This window comes from Vigna angularis, chromosome 5, assembly GCF_016808095.1.
Source record: "Vigna angularis cultivar LongXiaoDou No.4 chromosome 5, ASM1680809v1, whole genome shotgun sequence".
Lineage (NCBI taxonomy): Eukaryota > Viridiplantae > Streptophyta > Magnoliopsida > Fabales > Fabaceae > Vigna > Vigna angularis.
Genome location: NC_068974.1, coordinates 25539754 through 25561509, shown reverse-complemented (window position 1 = coordinate 25561509; position 21756 = coordinate 25539754). Strand labels below are relative to the sequence as shown.

Genomic DNA, 21756 nt, shown 5'->3' with positions numbered 1-21756 from the left:
CGAATGAAATCTAAGGAAAACTGAGAGCGAACACAACTAAACCCTAGACCGAGGTTTAATCGGTGGAAAACCTTAGAAACACGAAGGAAACCCTAGAACGGTGAGGAATCACTAAACTGACCGATTAATCGGTGGAAATGGTGTTTTAAACGGTGGAAAGGAAAGAATGAAGGTTGGGGAGGTGTTTAATTGGTCAAAACTCAAATAAAATGAAGAAAGATGAAGGAAAACCTAGGGAAGGCCATAGAACGAAGCACTGTTCGGTGAAGATGATGTATTGTGGACGAAATGGCTGAAACGAGGCAGAAGTGGAAGGAGAAAATGCAAATCTGAGAAGAAAATGTGAGTGCCAGAAGCTTACTGTGATGAAAGCAGAAGGCTTGCAAGGATGAGCTCTCGAGAGAGAAATGGACGCGAGACGTGGTTCTGCGAGAGAGAATTGGTGAGAAATGAAGTGTTCCTCGTGGCAGTGAAGTGGTGATGTTGTGCGCGAGACAAAGAAGGACGCGTGGCCAAGAAGTGTTGACGCCACTATGCTGAAGCGGATTGGAGTAACGGTGATGGTGTGTGACGAGAGAGAAGCACGGTGGAATGGAAAATGAAAGTGAGAGAGTGTGCTTGGAAGGTGGCTAGAGGAGGTCTCTTGGACTCTAGCCTGACTTTCAAGAGAGAATAATTTCTGATTTTAGAAAATTCAATTCTCATTAATCTCAAAAGTGCAATTACAATAGAGAAGCTGGGTATTTATAGTAACCCATGCTCCTTACAAGCTAACTATGAAAGGTAAAAATACAAAAGAAGAACTACGTCGGGCAGGATTACATCAGTTATGATAGGTTTGTCTCTAGCAACTAAACCTCTTTCTTCACAAACTTAACCTCTTTTCCATTAAATACACTATGCTCCATTAGTGCATTTTTAAATTCCTTTAATGAACAAAACTCCATCCCCAATTCGAATCTGAAGTTCTTGTTCATATCATCTTGTCTATACTTTTTAAAGTTTCCCTTTTTCAACCTCACATCCTCATCACTATCTACATTTGAATCCAATTTATCATTATTGTATTCTTCATTGATGTCATGATCTCCAACTCTTCATTCATTTTAAATGAACCTTCCCCAAAATTGCCTCTTCTAGTCACACGTTTCTTCTTTTTTTCATTGTATTCCACCTATCCAAATGTGGATTAATGTTTCTACGAAATTGGTCCACCCTATCATTCTCAACACCAAACCCATCACCATCATTAGCCATTTTGTCTTCTTCATTATCATCTAGACATTCTTCAGCTGAAGCTTCTACTTCCCCCTCAACCACATTCCCCACTTCCTCTTCTTCACGAAGATAATCATGTTCATCACCACCATCACACTCTTCCTCACCCATTTCAACCTCTTCTTGTTCATCATCACCATCACACTCTTCCCTTTCCTCACCCATTTCAAACTCTTCATGTTCCTCACCACCATCGCACTCTTCCTCACCCATTTCAACCTCTTCCTGTTCCGAACCACCATCACACTCTTCCTCATCCATTTCAACCTCTACAGCCACATTAACATGTGAACCCTGTTTCTCAACACATTTACCATCTTCTACAGCCTCATCACCCTCTTCTAGACCCATTCCACCCTCTTCTACAATCTTAGCCACTTCTTCCTCATGTAAATTAACCTCTTCGTCACCCACTTTGGAAACCACTTCCTCCATGTCTATGTTTCCTTCATTTGCCACATCACCACAACTAAGAAAGTGAACTTCCACTGCCTCACTAGGAACATGTTGAACATAGATTTCTACCTCTTCCTTATTCTCCTCTGCATAGTTAGCCAAGTACAGTGCTTCCCTATCATCACTCAATAATCTCACATTATTCATCAGCCTTTGTTTCGACCCCTTCCACCATAGTTTGAAGTCTGCATCATACTTAAATTCTTTAACTATTCCAACTGCTTCAAAATATGACCAACGATCCTGATCAAGTCCTTTGATCACATGTATCTCTCCTCCAACATATTGTAGCCCCTTATTACTAACAAACTTTCCCATGTGATGCAAACAAATGTCGAAAACCATTTCTAGACTTACATTCAAACATCAACACTTTACGCCCAAATTGGAACAACCATAACCGAAAAATAAAAACAATGAGCACCCACTATTAGCACCGCAAGGAGCACCGTAAGGACCACCACAAGGAGCACCGCAAGGACCACCTTGATAGAATGCTTCGAGTGGAAGGTTTCGAGGACAATGCTTGGAGTACAATGATTCGAGTAAAAGAACTTTTTCCCAATTGAAAAAAATAAACTTTGCCCAATTAAGAACACTAATTGTTAATCTGATTTCAATCAACAACATGTGCCTCACACTTAATCTCGTTTAACTTAAACAACCAATGTGGCAGAGATTGAAGATGGTAGCTGGCATAAAACGTGGCCTCGTTGTTTGCCACATCTACTAAAAGTTAAGGCCGTCCAATTTTAAGGACTAATAGTAAGAGTTTCAAAACTATGAGGACTAAAAACCATCAAAGTTTCGAGTATGGACTAAAACCAAAATCGTGTGATACTTAAGGGACGAAAAACATATTAAACCCTTTATTTATTTATCTTTATCTTCCTATATTGTTTTTATTTTATTTGACTAAACCTTTTATATAAATTTTATAAGAACTAATTTGTTAGAAATCAATTTCGTGTTTTTGGGGGAGACGACTTTAGATTATCTTTACTCATACTAATATTTTTTTTCTACTTTATTAACAATATTAAAGTTGTTAATATTAAAGTTGTTACAGATCAGTAGTAGTGATATTTATAAAAATTAATTAAAGTAAGGAAAGTGAAATTAAGTATTAATTAAAGTAGTTTAGAAAAAATTAAAATAAAATATATTATTATCTACTACAAGCAAAGAAACACTTTTTTATACAACAATGTTTTAAATGTTGATGATTATATATATATATATATATATATATATATATATATATATATATATATATATTGTATAACATTTCAAATATTAGAATTTAAATTATATTTTTAATTTTACTTTCTATCACCATTTGAAATATTATCTTGAAAATTGTTATATTATAAAGGGTTAAATATGTTTTCAGTTCCTCAATTATCATGCGATTTTAGATTTAGTCACTCTTTCAAACTTTGATACACTTTGATCATTGTCCTTACGGAAACTATAATATTTAGTCCTCCATGACCAACGGCGTTAATTCTTTTCTTAGGTGGCTAACGGTGTGCCACATCACTTTTCCTTTTCCTGAAACGCGTCAACCTGCATCTTCACGCTGAGGCTTCTCTCCCTCCCTTATTCATCTCCATCATCTTCCCAACTCTCTTCAACCTGTAGATCCCACCCCTCTGAACCCTCTCTTCCTCCAAGTAATTTGAGGGGTCTCGAAAATTGTGAAGCTCAAATATCACAAGTGGGCCCAATGCAGAACCTTCCCTATCGATCATCACAACGGGATCTACCTTCTACCGTGTTGTCTACGGCTTCCACTACTTCACCTTCCCCTCCAATGTTGGCTACAACCTCCCATGCGCTTGGGTTGGGAACTCTGGCAAACAGTGCCCAGAGGTGAACGCCTAGTACACCAGCAAGGACCCCACCAAACCCACCGAGATTGTGCTGACCCCAATGTTTTAGATTGAATTCACATTAGATGAAAAAAATAGACGAGTGCTAGCATTGCACCCTTCTAGACCAGTGATAGAGCATCAGACATTCCCCCAATACGTTTCATTGGTTTCCTCCCCGCCCAACTTGATTCGCTTGCCATTGACATTTTCAAATCCTAACACAAACAGCAACAATTTTTTTAATTAAAGTTCCACCTTAATTAAAACCTGTAAAAATAAATGGGTATTGAAAATTAATTTTGAGGAATTATATAAGCCTATAACAATAGATTTTATAAACATAATATATATGTAACAACTATGCAATCTGGTACCTAAACCTAGCTTCAATTTGATGAAATCCTAACCAACGTGGTGCAGTGGATCTGGAGCCCCGTTTTTACTTCCCTATTTCAAAGACCAAATTAATTCATATTCTTTTTTCCACCATTTGATTTCACTCCCTGATATAGAATTCATATAGTTCAGATAGTTCAATTCATATAGTTATTTTAATATTAAGCTTTTTCATACATAAAACTGAAAAAAAAAAGTGACAACCATTCTTCTTCATCTCTGTCATCAATATTTAGTTCAGGTTTGCTGCATAAATTCTCCAAATTGCAACTGCAATTCAATACATTGCATATAATAACATACAATGAGGCGTGTAGATTCACTGTCCTTAAGGACTTATATGCGATGTATTGCGCAAGTCCCCCAGGATACAACAAGAACTTCCCATAATATCTCTGAGGATCTCATAACTAGCAAGGATCTCTAAAAAGAGTACAAAATAAACCTAGAATAATTTTAGAAGAGGAAAAGAAGAAAGGAGAATGAGAGAAGATTGTTTTTTGGTGTGTTTGGGAATGGGGGAAGAGCCCTCTATTTATAGAGCTAGGAAAGAATAAAATAAATAAAAGAAATTTAAACCAATCAATGATTTTAACGTTGCAAAATTAATTCACGTTGAAAAATTTTGAACGTTGGCATGCTACTGTTGGGCAACGTCTTTTTGCAATAATCTAACATTATTACAACAATCCCCCACTTATTGCAAAAGAAAGTTGAAATAAAAGGTCTTTGACTCAAATAGTTCAAATACTAAAAGAAAGATAAGAAACTTTTATGCTAGGTCTCATAGAATGTAATGCGTCAGAGTTAGTATAGCAAGTTATATGAACCAGTCTTAGATTTAGAAACTTAACACATAGTGTACTTGGTATGGCAAGCTATATGAACCAAAGACACTTGACGTGTGTTAGAGGTTTATCAATCACAATACACTCTCACAATCTTTATTGTTATTGTTGTGTTGCGCTTACTAGGTCATCCATGTGCCCGGTATTCATGAGTGCTCTAGAGATCATGTCAAGATCTCATGCAAGCAGTCTCACTTGACACTCATATAGGTGATTTCATCAAGTGTATGCCGCAAATCATACAACACCCATAAGGGATATGAAAATCATTAAAAACTTTGTTTAAACTAAAATTCTTTCACCACATAGAATTTTAATAACAAAGTTTAGCCTCTCAATAATGCAGTCTTTAGCACTTTCACACACACCACAAGAATATACATAATTGATTAAAATCAATTTAGTGCTATCAGAACTAACAAGTGACTTGTTTTTACCCATGTGAACCTTATTCATGGGATCTCCAATCACAAAGGTTGGATTACCATCACTTATTTGTTTGCAAGTGGCTTAAGTCTCATTCCCCTCGATTTTTCTAATATCATTTGTCTTCCCAAGGTTTTGTCAGAGGATCTGCTAGATTTCGTTCTGACTTCACATAATCAATTTAGCAGTTGCTTCACCAAATTGTGCCTCAATTGTATATATGTATTTTTTCCATTGTAATTCTTGTTTTCAGCTATAGCTATTGTCGATACGCAATCACAGTGTATTGATATCGATGGGGTTGGTTTCATTCCTAGTGGAATGTTCGTTAAGAAGTTTTTCAACCACTCAACCTCATTTTCAGTCATCTCAAGAACAACAAACTCAGATTCCATTATTGATCTTGAAATATTTGTTTGTCTGACTAATCTCCATGTAATCACACCACCCCCAAGTGTGAATACAGAACCATTAGTGGATTTTGTCTCATCTGAATCAGAGATCCAGTTAGCATCATTGTACCCTTTTAGTACAGCTAGTTCCACTGTATTCAATGGCATAATCCATTGAACCTCTTAAGTATCTCATAAGCCTAGCAAGTGCATTCCATTGTTCCTGATTTGGACATTGAGGTACCTACTCAGTCTACCTACTGCATAAGAAATATCAAGTCTAGGAAAACTCATCAAGTACAGTAAGCTCCCAATTATCTGGGCATACTAAGGCTGAGATATAGATTCTCCTTTATTTATTATTTATTTTTCTTATTAATTTAGAATTAGCATCATAAGGGGTACTCACTAGTTTGAGGTCATAAAACCTAAACTTCTTAAGAAGTTTCTCAATATATTGTTCTTGGGATAGTAATATACTATCTCCCTTCCTTATGATTCTAATACCTAAAATCACATTGGCTTCATCCATATCTTTCATTTCAAAATTTGATCCTAGAAACCTTAATTTTTAAATATTATCTGATTGCATGTGTCAATCATTAACATGTCGTTCATATATAAATACATAACGACATATTCTCTACTTCAAAGATTTAGAGTAATATCATTAGGTGAAAAGCCAAATTTATTTCTTCAAGTAATTACATAAAATTACCTACACCCTCACAATTTTAAAATATTTAAGATTGGTAAACAAGAAAATACCTGGTTGTGTTTTTCTCTTTGTAAGTAAAGTATACGAAAAATTACTTAAGTACCCAACCTCATCTTCCTATTTCTTTTTCTTTATTTGGAGAGGAAAACTTCTCCACCTTTCCTCAAACTTTACAAAGCCTCATGTTGAAAAATTTTGAACATTGGTATGCTACCATTAGGCAACGTCTCTTTGTAATAATTTAACATTATTACAACATATAGCAATTGCAAAAGTATTTTTATTTTTCAATTACGATTTGAATATTTGCCCACAAAAAAAGTTCATGTGGATGAATACTACTTTCTAATTACTAATAAAACGAAGGAAACTTCAAAGCTTATTCAAATGATTATTGAGAATGGAATCTTAAATCTTGACAAATAATGGATGAAGAAGGTTTATGTAATGTTGGGAACAACAAGAAAGAAGAAGACGAAAGGATTAATATTCAAATTGGATTGAAGCAAAAACTCAGCAGGCTGAATGTAAATCACAGTCACTCCCTGATTGCAACGATAAGGAATAACACTAAGATCGTCACCATGGCTCCATCATCGTCGTAGAGGTTCAGGATCAAAGAGATTTCTATGTCAGCGGGATCTTCCCTGTTTCCAACAAGAAGAATAGAAACGTGGCACACTGTTAGCCACCTCAAACTAAATTGAACAACGCTAGTTTTGAAGAACGAAAAATTACAGTCTTATTTAAGACAAGAATCAAAGTATACCAAAATTTGAAAGAAAGACTAAATCTAAAATCACATGATAATTAAAGGACTAAAGACATATTTAACTCTATTATAAATTTTAAAATGTTATACCATTTATTATTTTTTTATAAGATTTTTTAATTTTTAAACTTTAATGTAGAATTAAAATCGATATCTATTTCAAACTTTCATACATACTTTTTCCTTAAATTTTTATTTTAACTTAAATACACCAAATTTTATTAACATGTCAAATATATTTTAATATCACACTTAGTATTTATACCATTTCATCTTAAAACATCATTTAACAAATAAAAAATTAATATCATTATATTAAAAATACTTTATTGATTTATTTTTTAAGTTTGAAAATTAAAATTTAAAATAAAAAAATTTTAATTTTCCATCAAAATTTTATAACTAAAAACATATTTAATTATATTTTCTATAAAATTTTCAATATAAATGTGATTATGATACATAAATAGACATGAATAATTGTAATAAATTAATTCTCACATATTTGTTTACAATTATTTAAATATCATTCAAAATTATTTCTGAATATATTAAATATTTTTGTTTCATTATAATTTACATTTTGTCTCAAATAATATTAAGTTAACGTTAATGTAAAATTTAAAAAAAACATAATGAAGTCATTTTTATAATATACCAATATCTATTTAAAACTAAAAACAGCACTATTTAATTTCAAATTACAAATAAAATATATTCATCCAAAAAAGTAAACAAAAAGTGATTATAAAACATATAACACGAAGATGTGTAACAATCCAGATTAATAGAAATTATCTACTAATTCAAGAAGTATCATAAGTGGGTATTATGGATAAAACTATTAGTTAAAAAATAATGCATTACAATATTCTTCAAAATATCCATACATAGTTCCTCAAATTATAAACTTAAAAAGAGAGGAACATTATGCAATACAAAATAAACAATATAAAGTAATTTTCTACATCACCATTCTAGGATTAGATCACAATTAGGTTCTTCACCCTCGTTATCCTTTATTCCCTTAAACACAATATCATAACAATAAATAAATATATATATATATATATATATATATATATATAATATAAACCAAGTTAGTATATTTAAAACAAAAATACTTATAATTAAATCAATTAATTTGGAACACAGAATCACATGCAACAAATTCATTCAATCATACATTCTCGTCTAAACCCATTAAAACAACTACATCCAAAAGAGATTTCGTATATTGAATCACAGCTCAATAATTTTACATATATCATAAAAATCCCAATAAATCTATATTTATAAAATCATGGCTTTACCCAACCTTCTTTCTTACATAATAGGATTAACTCGCTAATAGGATTAACTCACTAAGATAGTAAAAAAGATTTCATTTAAAACAAATTCTCATCACAAAAACTTTCATCCATCCATGACTTCTAAAATAATTATTGCAAAAAATAGACAATCTATAATCTACAAATAGCAAAAAGAGTAAAAAATATTTATTCGCATAATAAATTAAAAGAAAAATGTGTAAAAGCACATTCAAAAGAAAAAAAAATGCATACAAAGCTAATTTTTGTAAAATTTCATTACAAACTAACTAGAAATTTAAAAAATAACTAACATGTATATTCTCAACAGAAGTATAAGCTAAACAATTAAATCACTTCTAAAATGACATTATAATTTTATTGATAAAGCATAATTATTGAAATTGAAGAGGACAAATTAACATAAAAATGTACAGTACATTACTAAGAAATGTAAAGGACAGTTTTTTATGAAATATTTACAGTATTGAGAAGGTGGGCTAAAGTGGTTGCAAGTTAGAGATTTCTGTGGGCACATATTGAGCTTTTCAAGCAATGTCATTAAACATTCTTTTAAAAATAACACAGTTATGGACAAATTGGTTACACGGGGAATAGAAAACCATATCAAATAGCAATTTGATGATCATCTAAACTTTCTATTATAGACATATTGGGAAAAAAAATCCTAAAGCTGAATTAAGAGTTATGAGGATTATCTTGCACCATGGACTGAAAAAGGAGTGCATAACATCGTCGCACGCATCATTCTTCATCAGAACTGTTATCTCCCCGAAGTTTTGCACCACGGTGAGTTTTTCTTAATCTACTAAACCTGGTCAGACGAACACCAGAAAACCTACCCTTCAAAGCCTTGCTTCTGTCTCTATCTGTCTGAACATTATCACCTGCATATGAAGCTTTGGAGCTGACTGCTTCTTCTCTTTCTCTTTTACAACGTTCTTCCCTTTTCTTTTCCTCATACAACTGTTGTGTCTGTTGGTCGACACAACAAAGTCGACCAAAATAGTACATGGGTTCAATACAGCATGACGAGTAAGCCACAATGCCCTTGAGTCTGGTTGGTTGAACAAGCTTTATAAACTCTTCAATCTCCTCATAGTTGGAGTGATCAGAGTAGGGAACTGTGTACATGTACTCGTGAATTTTGTCTGGCGATCCTATGTTTCCAATTTGGGCACCAATCTCTGCCTCACTATTTGCACTCCATTTGCCTCTCGTACAACGAGATGATGTCAAAAAGGAACCAGAAAGAAACTCGTTCTTTTGAAGTGATTTCTTTATCCATGGAAGACCCGATGGCAAGATTCCTATAGTTGGGTGCATTGTATTAAATGCCTCTAAAGTTCGAATGCTTAAATTATGTTGAGGAACAGCTCTAACTCTAGTAAGAGACGTGTTCGTTGTAAAAATATCAGGGTAACCAAGAAGATGCATAGTCCGCAACCGCTCTGGCCACACCCAAATCTTCAATTGAAAAACAAAAAACCTCAGTGAAAAACCAAACCATCGTTCAGAATGCTAACTCCAACAAAACATGGTAACGTGGACAAAACACGACAATTAAAACAAACATGGTATGAACATAAGCTTCAATTCTAACAAGACAATCATAGCTGTGTCCATTAAGGTATAAAATCAAACAGTCCCCATAGAAAACGGGAACACCAAGTGGAGTACAGTACTTTTGCCTAAGTTAGCATCCAAGATTTCAAGAACCAGTAGACAGTTGCAAATATAACCACATCAAGATTTTTTTTAGGATTAAATCAAACAACTTCAAAATAATATTTTCAACTCAAGCACTGTACATTGTAGAGACAAGAAAGACTCCAAGCACACTGGCTTCAATTTTATTCTAAGAGAACGATCGGGAAGATGCCTTGATTTGAAGCGCACGCGAAATTTCAATCAGCAGATCTTCCTTCCCTAAAGTGTTAATCCCGATAATGACTTCATGATCGGGATGCGAAGAAATGATATCTATAACCTGAAATCAGACACCAATCAAATCAAGCAAAAGATAATAACAACAATAATCCATAAGAAGAAGAGACTAGACAATTTGATTGACCTTCTGAGCCGCTACATGGCGAGGCGGAAAATCATAGATAGGATTGGAGTAGGTGTTGTCGAGGTAAACGATGTCAACGACAGGAAGGTTCTGGAGAGCGTGGTCAAGCATGTGACGGGCGTTGGTTGCTCTCTGGCACGTGGCTTCCCACCTGAAGTCGCCGGTATGGAGGAAGCAGCCGAAGTCGCCGCGGAATAGGAGCATGATAGAACCTGTTGGTGGGAAGAATACGAATGAGTGAAAAAGAGAAATGAAAAGTGCGTGAAGAGTGAAGAGTAGGTGTGATAGGGTTACCGACCGGGGCAGTGACAGGCGTCTATGACGGTGACGTGGATGACGGTGGATGAGAGGGTGAGAGTGAGGGAGGCGCCGGTGTGGAGGATGTGGAGGAGGGAGAGATTGAAGTCGGGGAGCTTGAAGGGGAGGAGTTTGGCGGTGACGGAGGAGCAGAAGAGGGGTCCGTGGGACCACGTGGAGGTGAGGCCGTGGATGTGGTCGGAGTGGAGGTGGGTGAGAAAGTAAGCTTCGCTTCCTTTTGCCCAACGGTCTATGGAGATTAACCCCTTCTCCATTTTTTGTTCCACGCGTTTGAGAGAGAGCGTTCAGGTTTTGGGTTTTTAACTAGCTACCGGCTTCTTGCGCGGCAATTTTATTTTTTTGGCGCAGTTTGAAAATTGAAAAACGTGCTCTCAATTTTGAATCAGGTGTACGATTTCATCATTCAAGCTGTCATCTACATGCATAAGGATAAGAGTATTACGAACTTTTGAGTTAATCAGATATTTTTTTGTTTTTGTTTGGACAATTTGCTCTCTCTTTACTAATAGAATTTTTTCATGTTCAAGGGGTTCATTATGGAAGGTAAGACTATCAAAATGTAACTTTTTTTTTATAATGATAACGTGATAATTTTTTTTAACAATATTTTAATATTATTTATGATTAATCTAAAATTACTTCATAATTAATAATAATAATTATAAATACTAAAAAAATATTAAAATGTGCTGTGAAAGTATCACTATTTTTTTATTTCTAACTATCCAAATTCTCTCCTTGATCTTTATTTATCGCAACAATTTTGTTTTCCAGAATACATTAGGATATACTTTTCTATCTCTGAATATAGAAATTTATCTAAAAAATATTGATAAAAAAATTATGAGAACATGTTTACGAGACATACGCACGGAAGACATAATTATTGTTAACAAATATATTTTTTAACTAGTTAGTTTACTACAATTTTTTTGTTATTAGTTAAAAATTTGTATATTGTAATAGACAGTAAGTTTAACCGTCATCAGTATAAGTTTAACTGTCATCTATATAACAACGTAATGTAAAGGACATTCAGTGTAAGAAATATAAAACAATGTTTTCTCTATTACAAAATTTCTTCTTTCAATTTTGTAAAGTTTTTACATGGTAACATTAGTTTTTATAGTTTAATCCATTCTGATTTTTATTCTTTTTGCGTTTTCATCATATTTTTTTCATCACGATTCCTCTTAGAATGTTTTTCTCTACACCTTCTTTTTTGTCCTATATTTCCAATTTTTATTTAATTTTCATTTTTGACCCAGTCAAAATTCCAATACCAGCTGTCGCACTTCTAACGTGGGTTGAATGTCATTGCGTTTCGAATTGCGATTATTTTTTTAGAATGAATGTTCAGAAACTAGAGTGGAACTTTACGTTGCTTCACGCGATGAAGATACATGTATAAGAGGGTTCTCAAATTTTGAACCATCTTCTAAAAGTGTTGAGAAAGATAAGATGAGAGGGAAGTATCTTCTCCCTAGATTGTTGGACGATCAATCTTGGACAAACACTGAATACAGCAGTTTTCTTCTTGGCCTCTATCTCTTTGGGAAGAAGCTTAATTTTTTGAAGAGATTTATTGGGAGTAAAAGTATGGGAGACATATTGTCTTCGTATTACAGAAATTTTTTTAAGTCTAAAGAATATTGTAGATGGGCATAGTGCTGAAAGTTGAGAACTAAGCGTTGTATATATGGCCGGAAGATATTCACAAGATGGAGGCAACAAGAATTGTTGTCAAGATTATTTTCGTACTTGCCAAGGAAGTGTCACACTACATTGTTTGAGGTAAGGCTATGACATAATTCGGTGTATACCAATCACTTTCGTACAAAGTTTGGGTGAACCGCAACTCGAAATGCGGTGACATCCAACCGATGTTAGAAGTGCGGCAGCCAGCGTTAGAAGTGCGGTAGTGCGGCAGCCGACGTTGGAAGTGCGGCAGTGCAAATATGGAAATTAAATAAAAATTGGAGGTGCAGGACGAAATAGGTGAGGTGCAAGGAGAATCACTCTTCTTCCTAATGCATTTCTTGATTCTTCTGATCCCTATTTCATTAGTAGCGGTGCATTGGAATTTCTCTTGTTCTGATTAAAATTGATGGATTTTGTATTGTATGTCGGGATGCTCGGTTAATAGACCGAGTGGGCTAAGAAGCAACTGTAGTAAACCGATTGGTAAAGACAGTTGCTGAGGTAATTAAAGGTAACAGTCATTAATGGAAAATAAAGAGAAATAATGGCAGCTATTAATGGACAATTAACATATTTGATTTAGTTGTCATTGTGAGAAATATAAATATAGGTGCATTGCCAAGGTAAGGTTTATGTTTTTGACTAATAATCCGATTTGAGCATAACCGTTTGAAACACTCATCTAACTTGAGCGTCAGAGTATTTTTTACAGGTCCACTCAGAACATACCAATTGACTTCGAGACAGACTAAAATAATTGGGAGATCAAGACTCAACATTATAGCAATGTCAGGAAGGTTAATCCTCGACACTCGATACCATAACAAATTCAATTATTATTCTTGGCCTCAGGAGAATTCTATTGTTCTGCACTCAAGGAATAAGTTTCAATTCATTAATGGTACTTAAAGAAACTATTTTTCCAGATACTTCTCCCCTTTTGGGCATTAGCAAAAAAAATTCAAGTAAGAGGAAAAGAAGTGCTTAAAGAAATACATCATAAGAATTTCTTACAAACCATTTGGAGAATGTGATGCTCCCCCTATCATAATGTAGTAGCATTTTTAAACAGTTTGAGCATTAGATTGATACCAGAACATAGGTTGATGCCTTTGATGTCTTCTTGTCAGAACAAACTTGCTTTTCAGAGCTTTATCAAAAATAAATTAGACTGTTCATTTGGCATGAATTTTGGTGAACGAAACATTTTGCTAATGTCTTCTTCTTCCCAACATTCATTTTTGACTTGAATTGGATGGAACAGATGAAATATCTTCATAAAGTAGAATAAATATCTACACACTAGATATGTTCTTTTTCCTATTTAACTTATTGCTTTAAAATTTTGAGCATTTAATGACATTTAATGTTTGTTCAAAACAATCAAGATTTTTTTTCTACCATTTTGACTGTTTAAGTTTTCTAGTAATAATACTAAATGTTTCATGGAAGTTTCATTGTTGAATGAGAGTGTGTTTAACATGCCGTATCATTTAATCCATTGGAGATTTTTTTTAGTTAGTATTTATTTGATAAATACTTATTATATTCAAGAGTGTAATATCTTTTATCAGGTGAAAAATGTAATGATTAAATCTATATTTTTCATACCAAAATTATTCATCTTATGTTAATATTTTTTCTAAATTAACTTTACACCTAATGGTTTTTAGTTTTTTTGTTAGATTTCATTCGTTAACCTCAAGACATATGACCCTTATAATTTAAGATTGTTTTTAAAAATTTATAAGTCAAAAAACATCGGTTAATAATAAAAATAGTAAATATTGTGTTTTTAAATAGTGTTTTTTTTTCTATATTTTTAATCTATCAAAATCATTTTTGGTGAGTAGAAGAATTAAAAGTTCTAGAAAAAAAGAAAAATGTAAATTACTACATTTTTGATATTTACATTAAAAAAATGTAGAAGTACACTATCTCTAGTTTTATTAAGCTTTTCTTCTATTTGAGATATTTATACCATTAAATATTTTTAACTTGTTACGTAATAAGAAATTCTTTATTTTATTTTCTCTCCTAGAAAATATTTTAAAAATAATAATTCATTATTAATTTTTATTTATTTTGTTAGCATCAATTAGATTGTTGATGGGATATTTTTTATTTTTTTTCTTCTTATATATAAAAATATATTGTGTTTCTTTTATATCTATACAATACCTTTTTGTTTTATTTTTTTTATAACTATAGTCTATCTGACTGTTAATATAATTAAAATTACATAATGTCTGGGCATATTTGTTCATGAAAAGAAATTAACATTAAAAAAATTAATTTCAATTTTTTTTAGAGACTAATGAAAAATTTATGATGATGTAGAAAGACTTTGATCATAATAAACATAAAGCCCACGAAAGGCCTACCCAATACCAACTCTGCCCAAACTTCTTAATAGAAAACTTCCAGTCTCCAATCGCGAAGAGGGCGCGTGGGTAAACCTTCGGAGTACTGGACGGCACCAGCCAAACGGGAACCCACTAAACCGGAGAGTATCTAGCACGCGCAGCTTAACAACCTGTGATAACTTTAAAAATTCTTGCACACAAAACTCCCCGCCATTAAAGTCCCTTATTCTCTCACGCTCACGTGAGTCCCACGCAAGATATCACGTTGTTCCCATTGGTGCGTTTAATTCACGTTGAGAGAACGCGAATGAGTCCACGTCCACAAGTTTCGGTGTTATAATGCTTCCTGGGCACGGCTCTTTGTTGCATCCCAAACGCTTAGCCTGGTCCACGCTTCCCCACGAACGCACCGTTGTCGTACACCTGTGACGATTCGATAAAACGACTAGCGTTTCAAGAAAGAGAGAGAAAGACGAAGCGTTTTAGAGAGAGAAACAGAGAAAGAGAGAGTTCACGAGCGTGTGTATGTATGTGTGCGAGATCTGATCGAAAACAAGGTAATTGAGCTTTGAAACCCTACTACTGATTTTTCTCTACGATTTGTTTTTCAAGATTCTGATTCTTCGTTTCTGAAGAGGTTCTGAGTGAGGCGTGAAAATTTTCATGGTGGAAGGAAGCCCTAAGAATTTCTAGGGTTTGGTTTCTTGTTTCTTGTTTTTTTTTTTTGTGTGATTTTTTGATTTGTTGGTGCGTAAAACCCTAGGATTTCGGGGATTTGGGATTGGTGTTAGGATTAGGGTTTTGGATTTATGGCTTCGGGGCCAGTGGCTGGAGGGGATGACGAAGCCAAAGAGAAACAGAGATTTGGAGAGAGGAAGGTTTACACGAGGAGGAAAGTGCTCAAAGGTCAGAAGAAAGACCCTAACGCCCCAAACACTGTTGCTTCCACCACTGAAAATAACGCCACAACCACTTCTACCGTTACCAATGACAGTATCAATAACAGAACTGTCCAGAAGAGCAAAGTTGGTGAGTCCGGTGCGGCCAAGAGCAATAGTGAGAACGTTGTGGTCCAGCCTCCTGAACAGTCTGCCGTGGAGAAGGATACTGCTCAGCCTCAAGTGAGTTCAAGATTAGAGGATGGGATTTTGGGGCAGAACCCATTGGAGGATCAGATGCAAGTGAGTTTAAGACTGGAGAATGGGAATACAGTTCAAACACCACTGGAGGATCAGGATATGACACTGACAGAAGGGAGTTCAAGAAAGGAGGATGAAGATATAACTCAGCCTCATTTGGAGGATGGGAATATGGTTCTGTCCAATGGGAATTTGAGGTTGGAGGATGGGAATATGGCCCAGCCTCAGGCGAATTCAAGATTGGAGGATGTGAACATGTCCCAAATTCAAGAGGGTGGGAATATGGCTCAGCCTCAAGTGAGTTCAAAGTCAGAGGATGGGAGTGCAGCTCTGCCACACACGGGTTCAAGGTCAGAAGATGGAAACACAGCCCAGCCACGAGTGTCACTGGATGGGAATATGACTCAACTACAATTGAGTTCAAGATCAGAGGATGGGAATATAGCTCAGATACAAGTGAGTCCTAGGTCAGAGGATGTCAACATGGTTCAGCCGCAAGAGAGTTCAAAATTGGAGGGTAAAAAGTCCCCTCAGCCAGAAGTGAATTCAAGAATGGAGGATGGGAATTCACCCCAGCTGCAAGTGAACTCAAGATTGGTGGGTGGGGTTTTGCCTCTGTCACATGTAAATTCAAGATGGGATGGGGATACAGTTCAACCACCAGTAGTGCTGGTCTCTGATGACTTGTATAATCGGCAGCGTGATGAACCTTCTAGCCTCAATGTTGAGCAGGAGGATAATGGACCTTTAAGCCCCAGCCCTCATCAGGAGGCAGTTCCTAGCACCCGAGGCCTTCCATTGGGGAATGGGGTTGTGGAGCCTCGACAGAGGGATCGAATCAAGATAAGCTTGTCCTCAAAATCAAAACAGCAAATACGGGAGATTCGGTGGAAGCTTGAAAGTGAGCTTGATGTTGTAAGAAGTTTGGTTAATAGGATTGAAGTGAAGCAGAGGCAAGTTGGTGGATATCGCAACTCAAATGTCCTGGTTGCTAGTGGGATGGATAATGTGGGTGGAGCAAAGCGTGCTCACTCAGAGGTGGCATCTGTTGGTGTTCCAAGGGAACCTGCCAGTTCTAGGCCTTTGCACCAGTTAAGTTTGTCAATGTTGGAGAATAGTCAGGGGATTGGTGAAACTGTTGAGAAGGAGAAGAGGACACCTAAAGCAAACCAATTTTATCGGAACTCAGAGTTCTTGCTTGCAAAAGATAAATTTCCACCAGCAGAGAGTAACAAGAAATCAAAGTTGAATTGGAAGAAACAAGGTGGTGGAGAAATGCGACATGGTTTTGGGATGGGATCTAAGTTTTTCAAAAGCTGTAGTTCACTGCTTGAAAAATTGATGAAACACAAGCATGGTTGGGTGTTTAATGCTCCTGTTGATGTTGAGGGTCTTGGTTTGCATGATTATTTTACTATCATCACTCATCCAATGGACTTGGGAACTGTAAAGTCAAGGCTGAACAAGAATTGGTACAAATCACCAAAGGAATTTGCAGAGGATGTGAGACTCACTTTTAATAATGCCATGACATATAATCCAAAGGGACAAGATGTTCATATAATGGCAGAGCAGTTAGCAAAGATATTTGAAGACAGATGGGCTATAATCGAGTCAGATTATAATCGGGAGATGAGATGTGGGTTTGATTATGGAGCAGCTCCCCCTGCACCTTCACCTTTATCAAGAAGGGTTTCTGCTTTTACACCACCACCACATCTTGATATGAGACGGATTTTGGATAGATCAGAATCAATGACACAGACTCCAAAACCTATGAGCTTTACTCCGTCAAGTAGAACCCCAGCCCCAAAAAAACCAAAAGCAAAAGATCCTTACAAAAGAGACATGACATTTGAGGAAAAACAAAAACTAAGCACTAACCTTCAGAGTTTACCTTCAGAGAAGCTTGATGCTATTGTACAAATCATTAAGAAGAGAAATTTAGCACTCGATCAACATGATGATGAAATTGAAGTAGACATTGATAATGTGGATGCTGAAACACTCTGGGAGCTTGATAGATTTGTGACCAACTATAAGAAAAGTTTGAGCAAAAATAAAAGGAAGGCTGAACTTGCACGAGCTCGAGCAGAAGCCTTGCAGCAGAATGCCATCCAGAAGGTAAATAATACAATTTTTACTTCTATATTGCCTTGCTCACTTTGGGGAGCAATTATTCTAAGTGTTTGTTTTTTATTTTTTGCCTTCTGCAGAGCCAGGCACCAGCTATAGAAGAGATTCCAAAGGAAATACAAACAGGTGAACTTCTTAGAATCAGGTTTGTTGTTTTTGGATTGTTGATCTCCTCTGTTTTTTAATTGAAATCATTGACTCTGTGTACAGATGAAAGGAATGTTCCCCAATCATTGCCTGTGCAAGGGGGAAATCAAGCTGACAACGGGAGTAGGTCAAGCAGTTCAAGTAGTTCCAGCAGTGATTCTGGATCTTCTTCAAGTGGTACATTGATCATGATTTATCGTCTATCTTACATGTTATTTGTTCATATACATGCTTTGGATTGTTGAAGTCAAATGCGTCTTTCTCATTTGTATGTGGTGTTGCAGATTCTGATAGTGACAGTTCCTCAGCGTCTGGATCTGATGCAGGGTCACAAGGAACCTAAATATGCTGCTGGTAGAGTTACAGCCCTTTTATCTTAATATTGTGCTCTATGGCTTCGTATTGTTCAGTAATCATTTGCTCATGTGATATTATCTGCACTTTTTCCTTTCCATTCTAAAGAGAGATGTATGTATTGTCAAGCTGTTTTTTAAAGAAAATGAGCGATGATTTTGTTGCTTATGAATGATCACTGTTTGTTTGTCATAACGTGTTGTTGAGTACGCTTTGTATGTGTTGCATTTAATTCAGTCATGGGATTAGTTTGGATGTTTGTCTTTTATTGTTGGAAATTGGTGGCCATCTGGTAGTGTTCATAATCAGTTAGTTTTTGTCAGAATAAGATTTTAAGCTATTGTAGTTTTGAATCTGAATTTGACAACCTCACTGTACAAGTTTTTATAATATGTAGTTGGTTCTGAAAAATGCTTTTTCTTGTTTTCTCTATTAGGTCTTGTTCTTTTGAGTGGATTTGAGGGAGTGGATTTGAGGGAATTTGAGAGGATTTGAAGATAAATTTTTTTGTCGTTTATTTGAATGAATTTGGAGGTAAATGAGAGTGAATTTGGAAATAATTTTTTTTAATTTGTCATGTCAATACAATTTTATACTAATTCTTACAAATTTTATTTCCAAATTCATTCATTTATTTCCAAATTCACTCAAATAAAGGACAAAAAATTTTATTTTCAAATTCTTTCAAATCCACTCAAAAGAACAAGGCCTTAGTTACCATCCGTGTATATTCGATATGCTTCACTATGACGATCTTTTTATTTAACCTTGATCGGTGCAGCTTTAAATTGAACTCCTTAAGGTTTTTTCCGAATCTCGAAACTTGATTTTTAAAATTGGAGTTAAAATGCTTACCATGGAGCATAGTGCCTCAGACGTCTACTGAAATAATATCTCCTGTCTTCTGAGCCCCAAAAGAAATAGCATAGCTTCAGGAACATTTCCAGTTTTTCGTGTGTGCACTTCACAGCATGATTTTTTATGATGCATTCTTGAATTTCGTACACCCGTGCTCCTGCACATTCGATTACCTGCCTGAAGCTTATTTTTCTTAATATGCTTGTTGAAGTCATTAATAATAGAAGTTTTGGGATTGATCTTTGCTAACTATTTTTCCCATTATCTTTTTTTTTACGTTGCAGATCTCAGATTTTTAGAGTAGGAGTGTCTTGATGCCCGCCTAGTTTGGTTTTTGAAGCTTCTAGATTATTAGTTTAACTGTTGGATTGTAGATGAAGCATTGTGAAGGCCAGCGGTGATCCTACTGATGCAGCATGGGATATTTTCTTCCCTTTCGTTTGAACTTGCTCAACTTGTGCTTGGCCTTCTCTTCTAGTTGGCATTCTCGACACGAATTCTTGTATAATATTTGGTAGAATGTGATGATAGTTAGGTAGTTAATTTTCCGTAGCATGTGTACATTGCTAACTACTGCTGCGCAAGCATTGACTTCCATTGATAACATGTTTTTTAATTATGTGCTAGCAGATTCAAGATCTTGGTGCCATACGAAGATAATATGTAATTCCTTGTTCTTGAAAATCTTATTCCGTGTAGTTTGTAACCGTTAAAATGCAAGGGAGGATCTTATCCGAGTTAGTTAAACTTTTACTTTTAACTCTTTTTTTCTACCTTCCACTCCCTGCATTTCATCATCTTAGAAATCTCGTAATTAATATCAATATATTAATCGATGATGAAAAAAAATGTTTAAAATGAAAATGTATCAACTAATCATAAGAGGTAGTATTTTTTTTTGTTTTATTTTAAAAAGGATGCCTAAGCATAAGATTGCAGGCCTACGGGTTTGTTGTTGGGTCTTCTATCTTTACTTTTCTCTGCCTCCTATCAATTGTTGGTGTTGTTGTCTGGATTGTTGGGTACAACAACAATACTCTTCTATTTCTCTCCCTCTCTTTTCATGGTTGTCCTATTGCCATCGTATGTTTTGGGTACATAGACACCTGCACTATGGATGTGATCTGATTGGGAGAAAAACAAAATTTTGGTTATATATGCAGGTTGTTCCTGACATGCATATGCCCCTGCTACTTCTGCCTGACCATAATAGTTCTTGATTCTCAGATCATGGACTGGTTCAGCTCTCAGATCCCTTGCTGATCTGTTCTTTGATTCTTTCTTTCTTCTGGCAAGAAAAAAAAGAGAGACTTGATTCTCTTGGTGTTCATTGATGTATCCTTTGTCTTCTTGCCTGTTTCTGTGGTTTCAGGAGTGGGGATTTCATGTTTGTCGGTGATATTCGTGAGTGATCTTTTGGTTTCTTTGTCGAATTCGTAGCAGTGTTGGTTTCACTGAAAATTTAACAACACAGTATGCTTCTTAAAGCATTGAAATTAGAGAGAGAACATATTGTTATTAGGGTAAGACAAGATAAATTTTGATATTTTAAATTCAGTTCTCACGGCTGTATTCATTACTCAACTTTTTTATACTTTTTAGTTTTGTTGTTTATTTAATAATATTGCAATTAATAAAACTAAAAGATAATTTTTATTAAAAATAGTTAATAAGATAATAATCATACCATTTAATGAATAAAATAATTAAACATCAAATTAATTAAAAAAATTACACAACAAAAACTTGAAAAATATAAAAAGTTTAAAAACTTTATACATTAAAAAAAATAATAAATATTCAATTAAAAATATTTAAAAATAAAAAATCGATACTTGATTAAGTCTTGTAGAAGTGCTGAAAAAACTAAATTTTCCATCTGTTGAAGTTTTCTTGCTTGCTTGTTGTCCGAATATACCATACGAACCTTGTTTATACGAAAGTTCGTGATTTGTAGTTTCAAATATACGAACCTTGTTAACATATCATAGTAAAATCCATCCCAACATTTACAGAGAAGGACAATGATAATATCATAAAAGTATTTCCTACACTGACCAAGAATTATATGTGGATTCACAGCTACATTAAATCATATTTAGAACCTGCATAACGGTCTTATTTTGTTTTCAACTACAGTATTGTTCATCAATTATGATATTTTACTTT

General features: G+C 34.8%; 2 protein-coding genes across 3 annotated transcripts; one reads left to right on the top strand and one right to left on the bottom strand.

The window, feature by feature from the left end:
- Positions 1 to 8987: 8987 nt before the first annotated feature.
- LOC108339805 (uncharacterized) lies at positions 8988 to 11219 on the bottom strand. The gene is made up of 4 exons (XM_017577018.2): positions 10867 to 11219; positions 10569 to 10780; positions 10377 to 10484; positions 8988 to 9961 (listed from the first exon to the last, which is right to left on the bottom strand). Exons 1-4 carry the CDS (start codon positions 11138 to 11140, stop codon positions 9239 to 9241), a joined length of 1317 nt encoding a protein of 438 aa, XP_017432507.1. The 5' UTR covers positions 11141 to 11219; the 3' UTR covers positions 8988 to 9238.
- Positions 11220 to 15316: 4097 nt separating this feature from the next.
- LOC108340431 (transcription factor GTE4) lies at positions 15317 to 20216 on the top strand. 2 transcript variants are annotated; one of them, XM_017577821.2, is made up of 6 exons: positions 15317 to 15510; positions 15717 to 18216; positions 18309 to 18354; positions 18439 to 18552; positions 18660 to 18729; positions 19872 to 20216. In XM_017577821.2, exons 2-5 carry the CDS (start codon positions 15763 to 15765, stop codon positions 18716 to 18718), a joined length of 2673 nt encoding a protein of 890 aa, XP_017433310.1. In that variant the 5' UTR covers positions 15317 to 15510; positions 15717 to 15762; the 3' UTR covers positions 18719 to 18729; positions 19872 to 20216. The 2 variants fall into 2 exon arrangements, with proteins under 2 accessions (XP_017433310.1, XP_017433309.1); XM_017577820.2 differs by having other exon boundaries at positions 15589 to 18216.
- Positions 20217 to 21756: the final 1540 nt, after the last annotated feature.

Coding starts and splice junctions, on each gene's coding strand:
- LOC108339805 (XM_017577018.2), bottom strand. CDS start 11,140: ATGGAGAAGGGGTTAATCTCCATAGACCGTTGGGCAAAAGGAAGCGAA. Junction 10,781..10,866: donor AGACGCCTGTCACTGCCCCG/GTCGGTAACCCT, acceptor TCCCACCAACAG/GTTCTATCATGCTCCTATTC. Junction 10,485..10,568: donor GCCATGTAGCGGCTCAGAAG/GTCAATCAAATT, acceptor GTCTGATTTCAG/GTTATAGATATCATTTCTTC.
- LOC108340431 (XM_017577821.2), top strand. CDS start 15,763: ATGGCTTCGGGGCCAGTGGCTGGAGGGGATGACGAAGCCAAAGAGAAA. Junction 18,217..18,308: donor AGCAGAATGCCATCCAGAAG/GTAAATAATACA, acceptor TGCCTTCTGCAG/AGCCAGGCACCAGCTATAGA. Junction 18,553..18,659: donor TTCTGGATCTTCTTCAAGTG/GTACATTGATCA, acceptor GTGGTGTTGCAG/ATTCTGATAGTGACAGTTCC.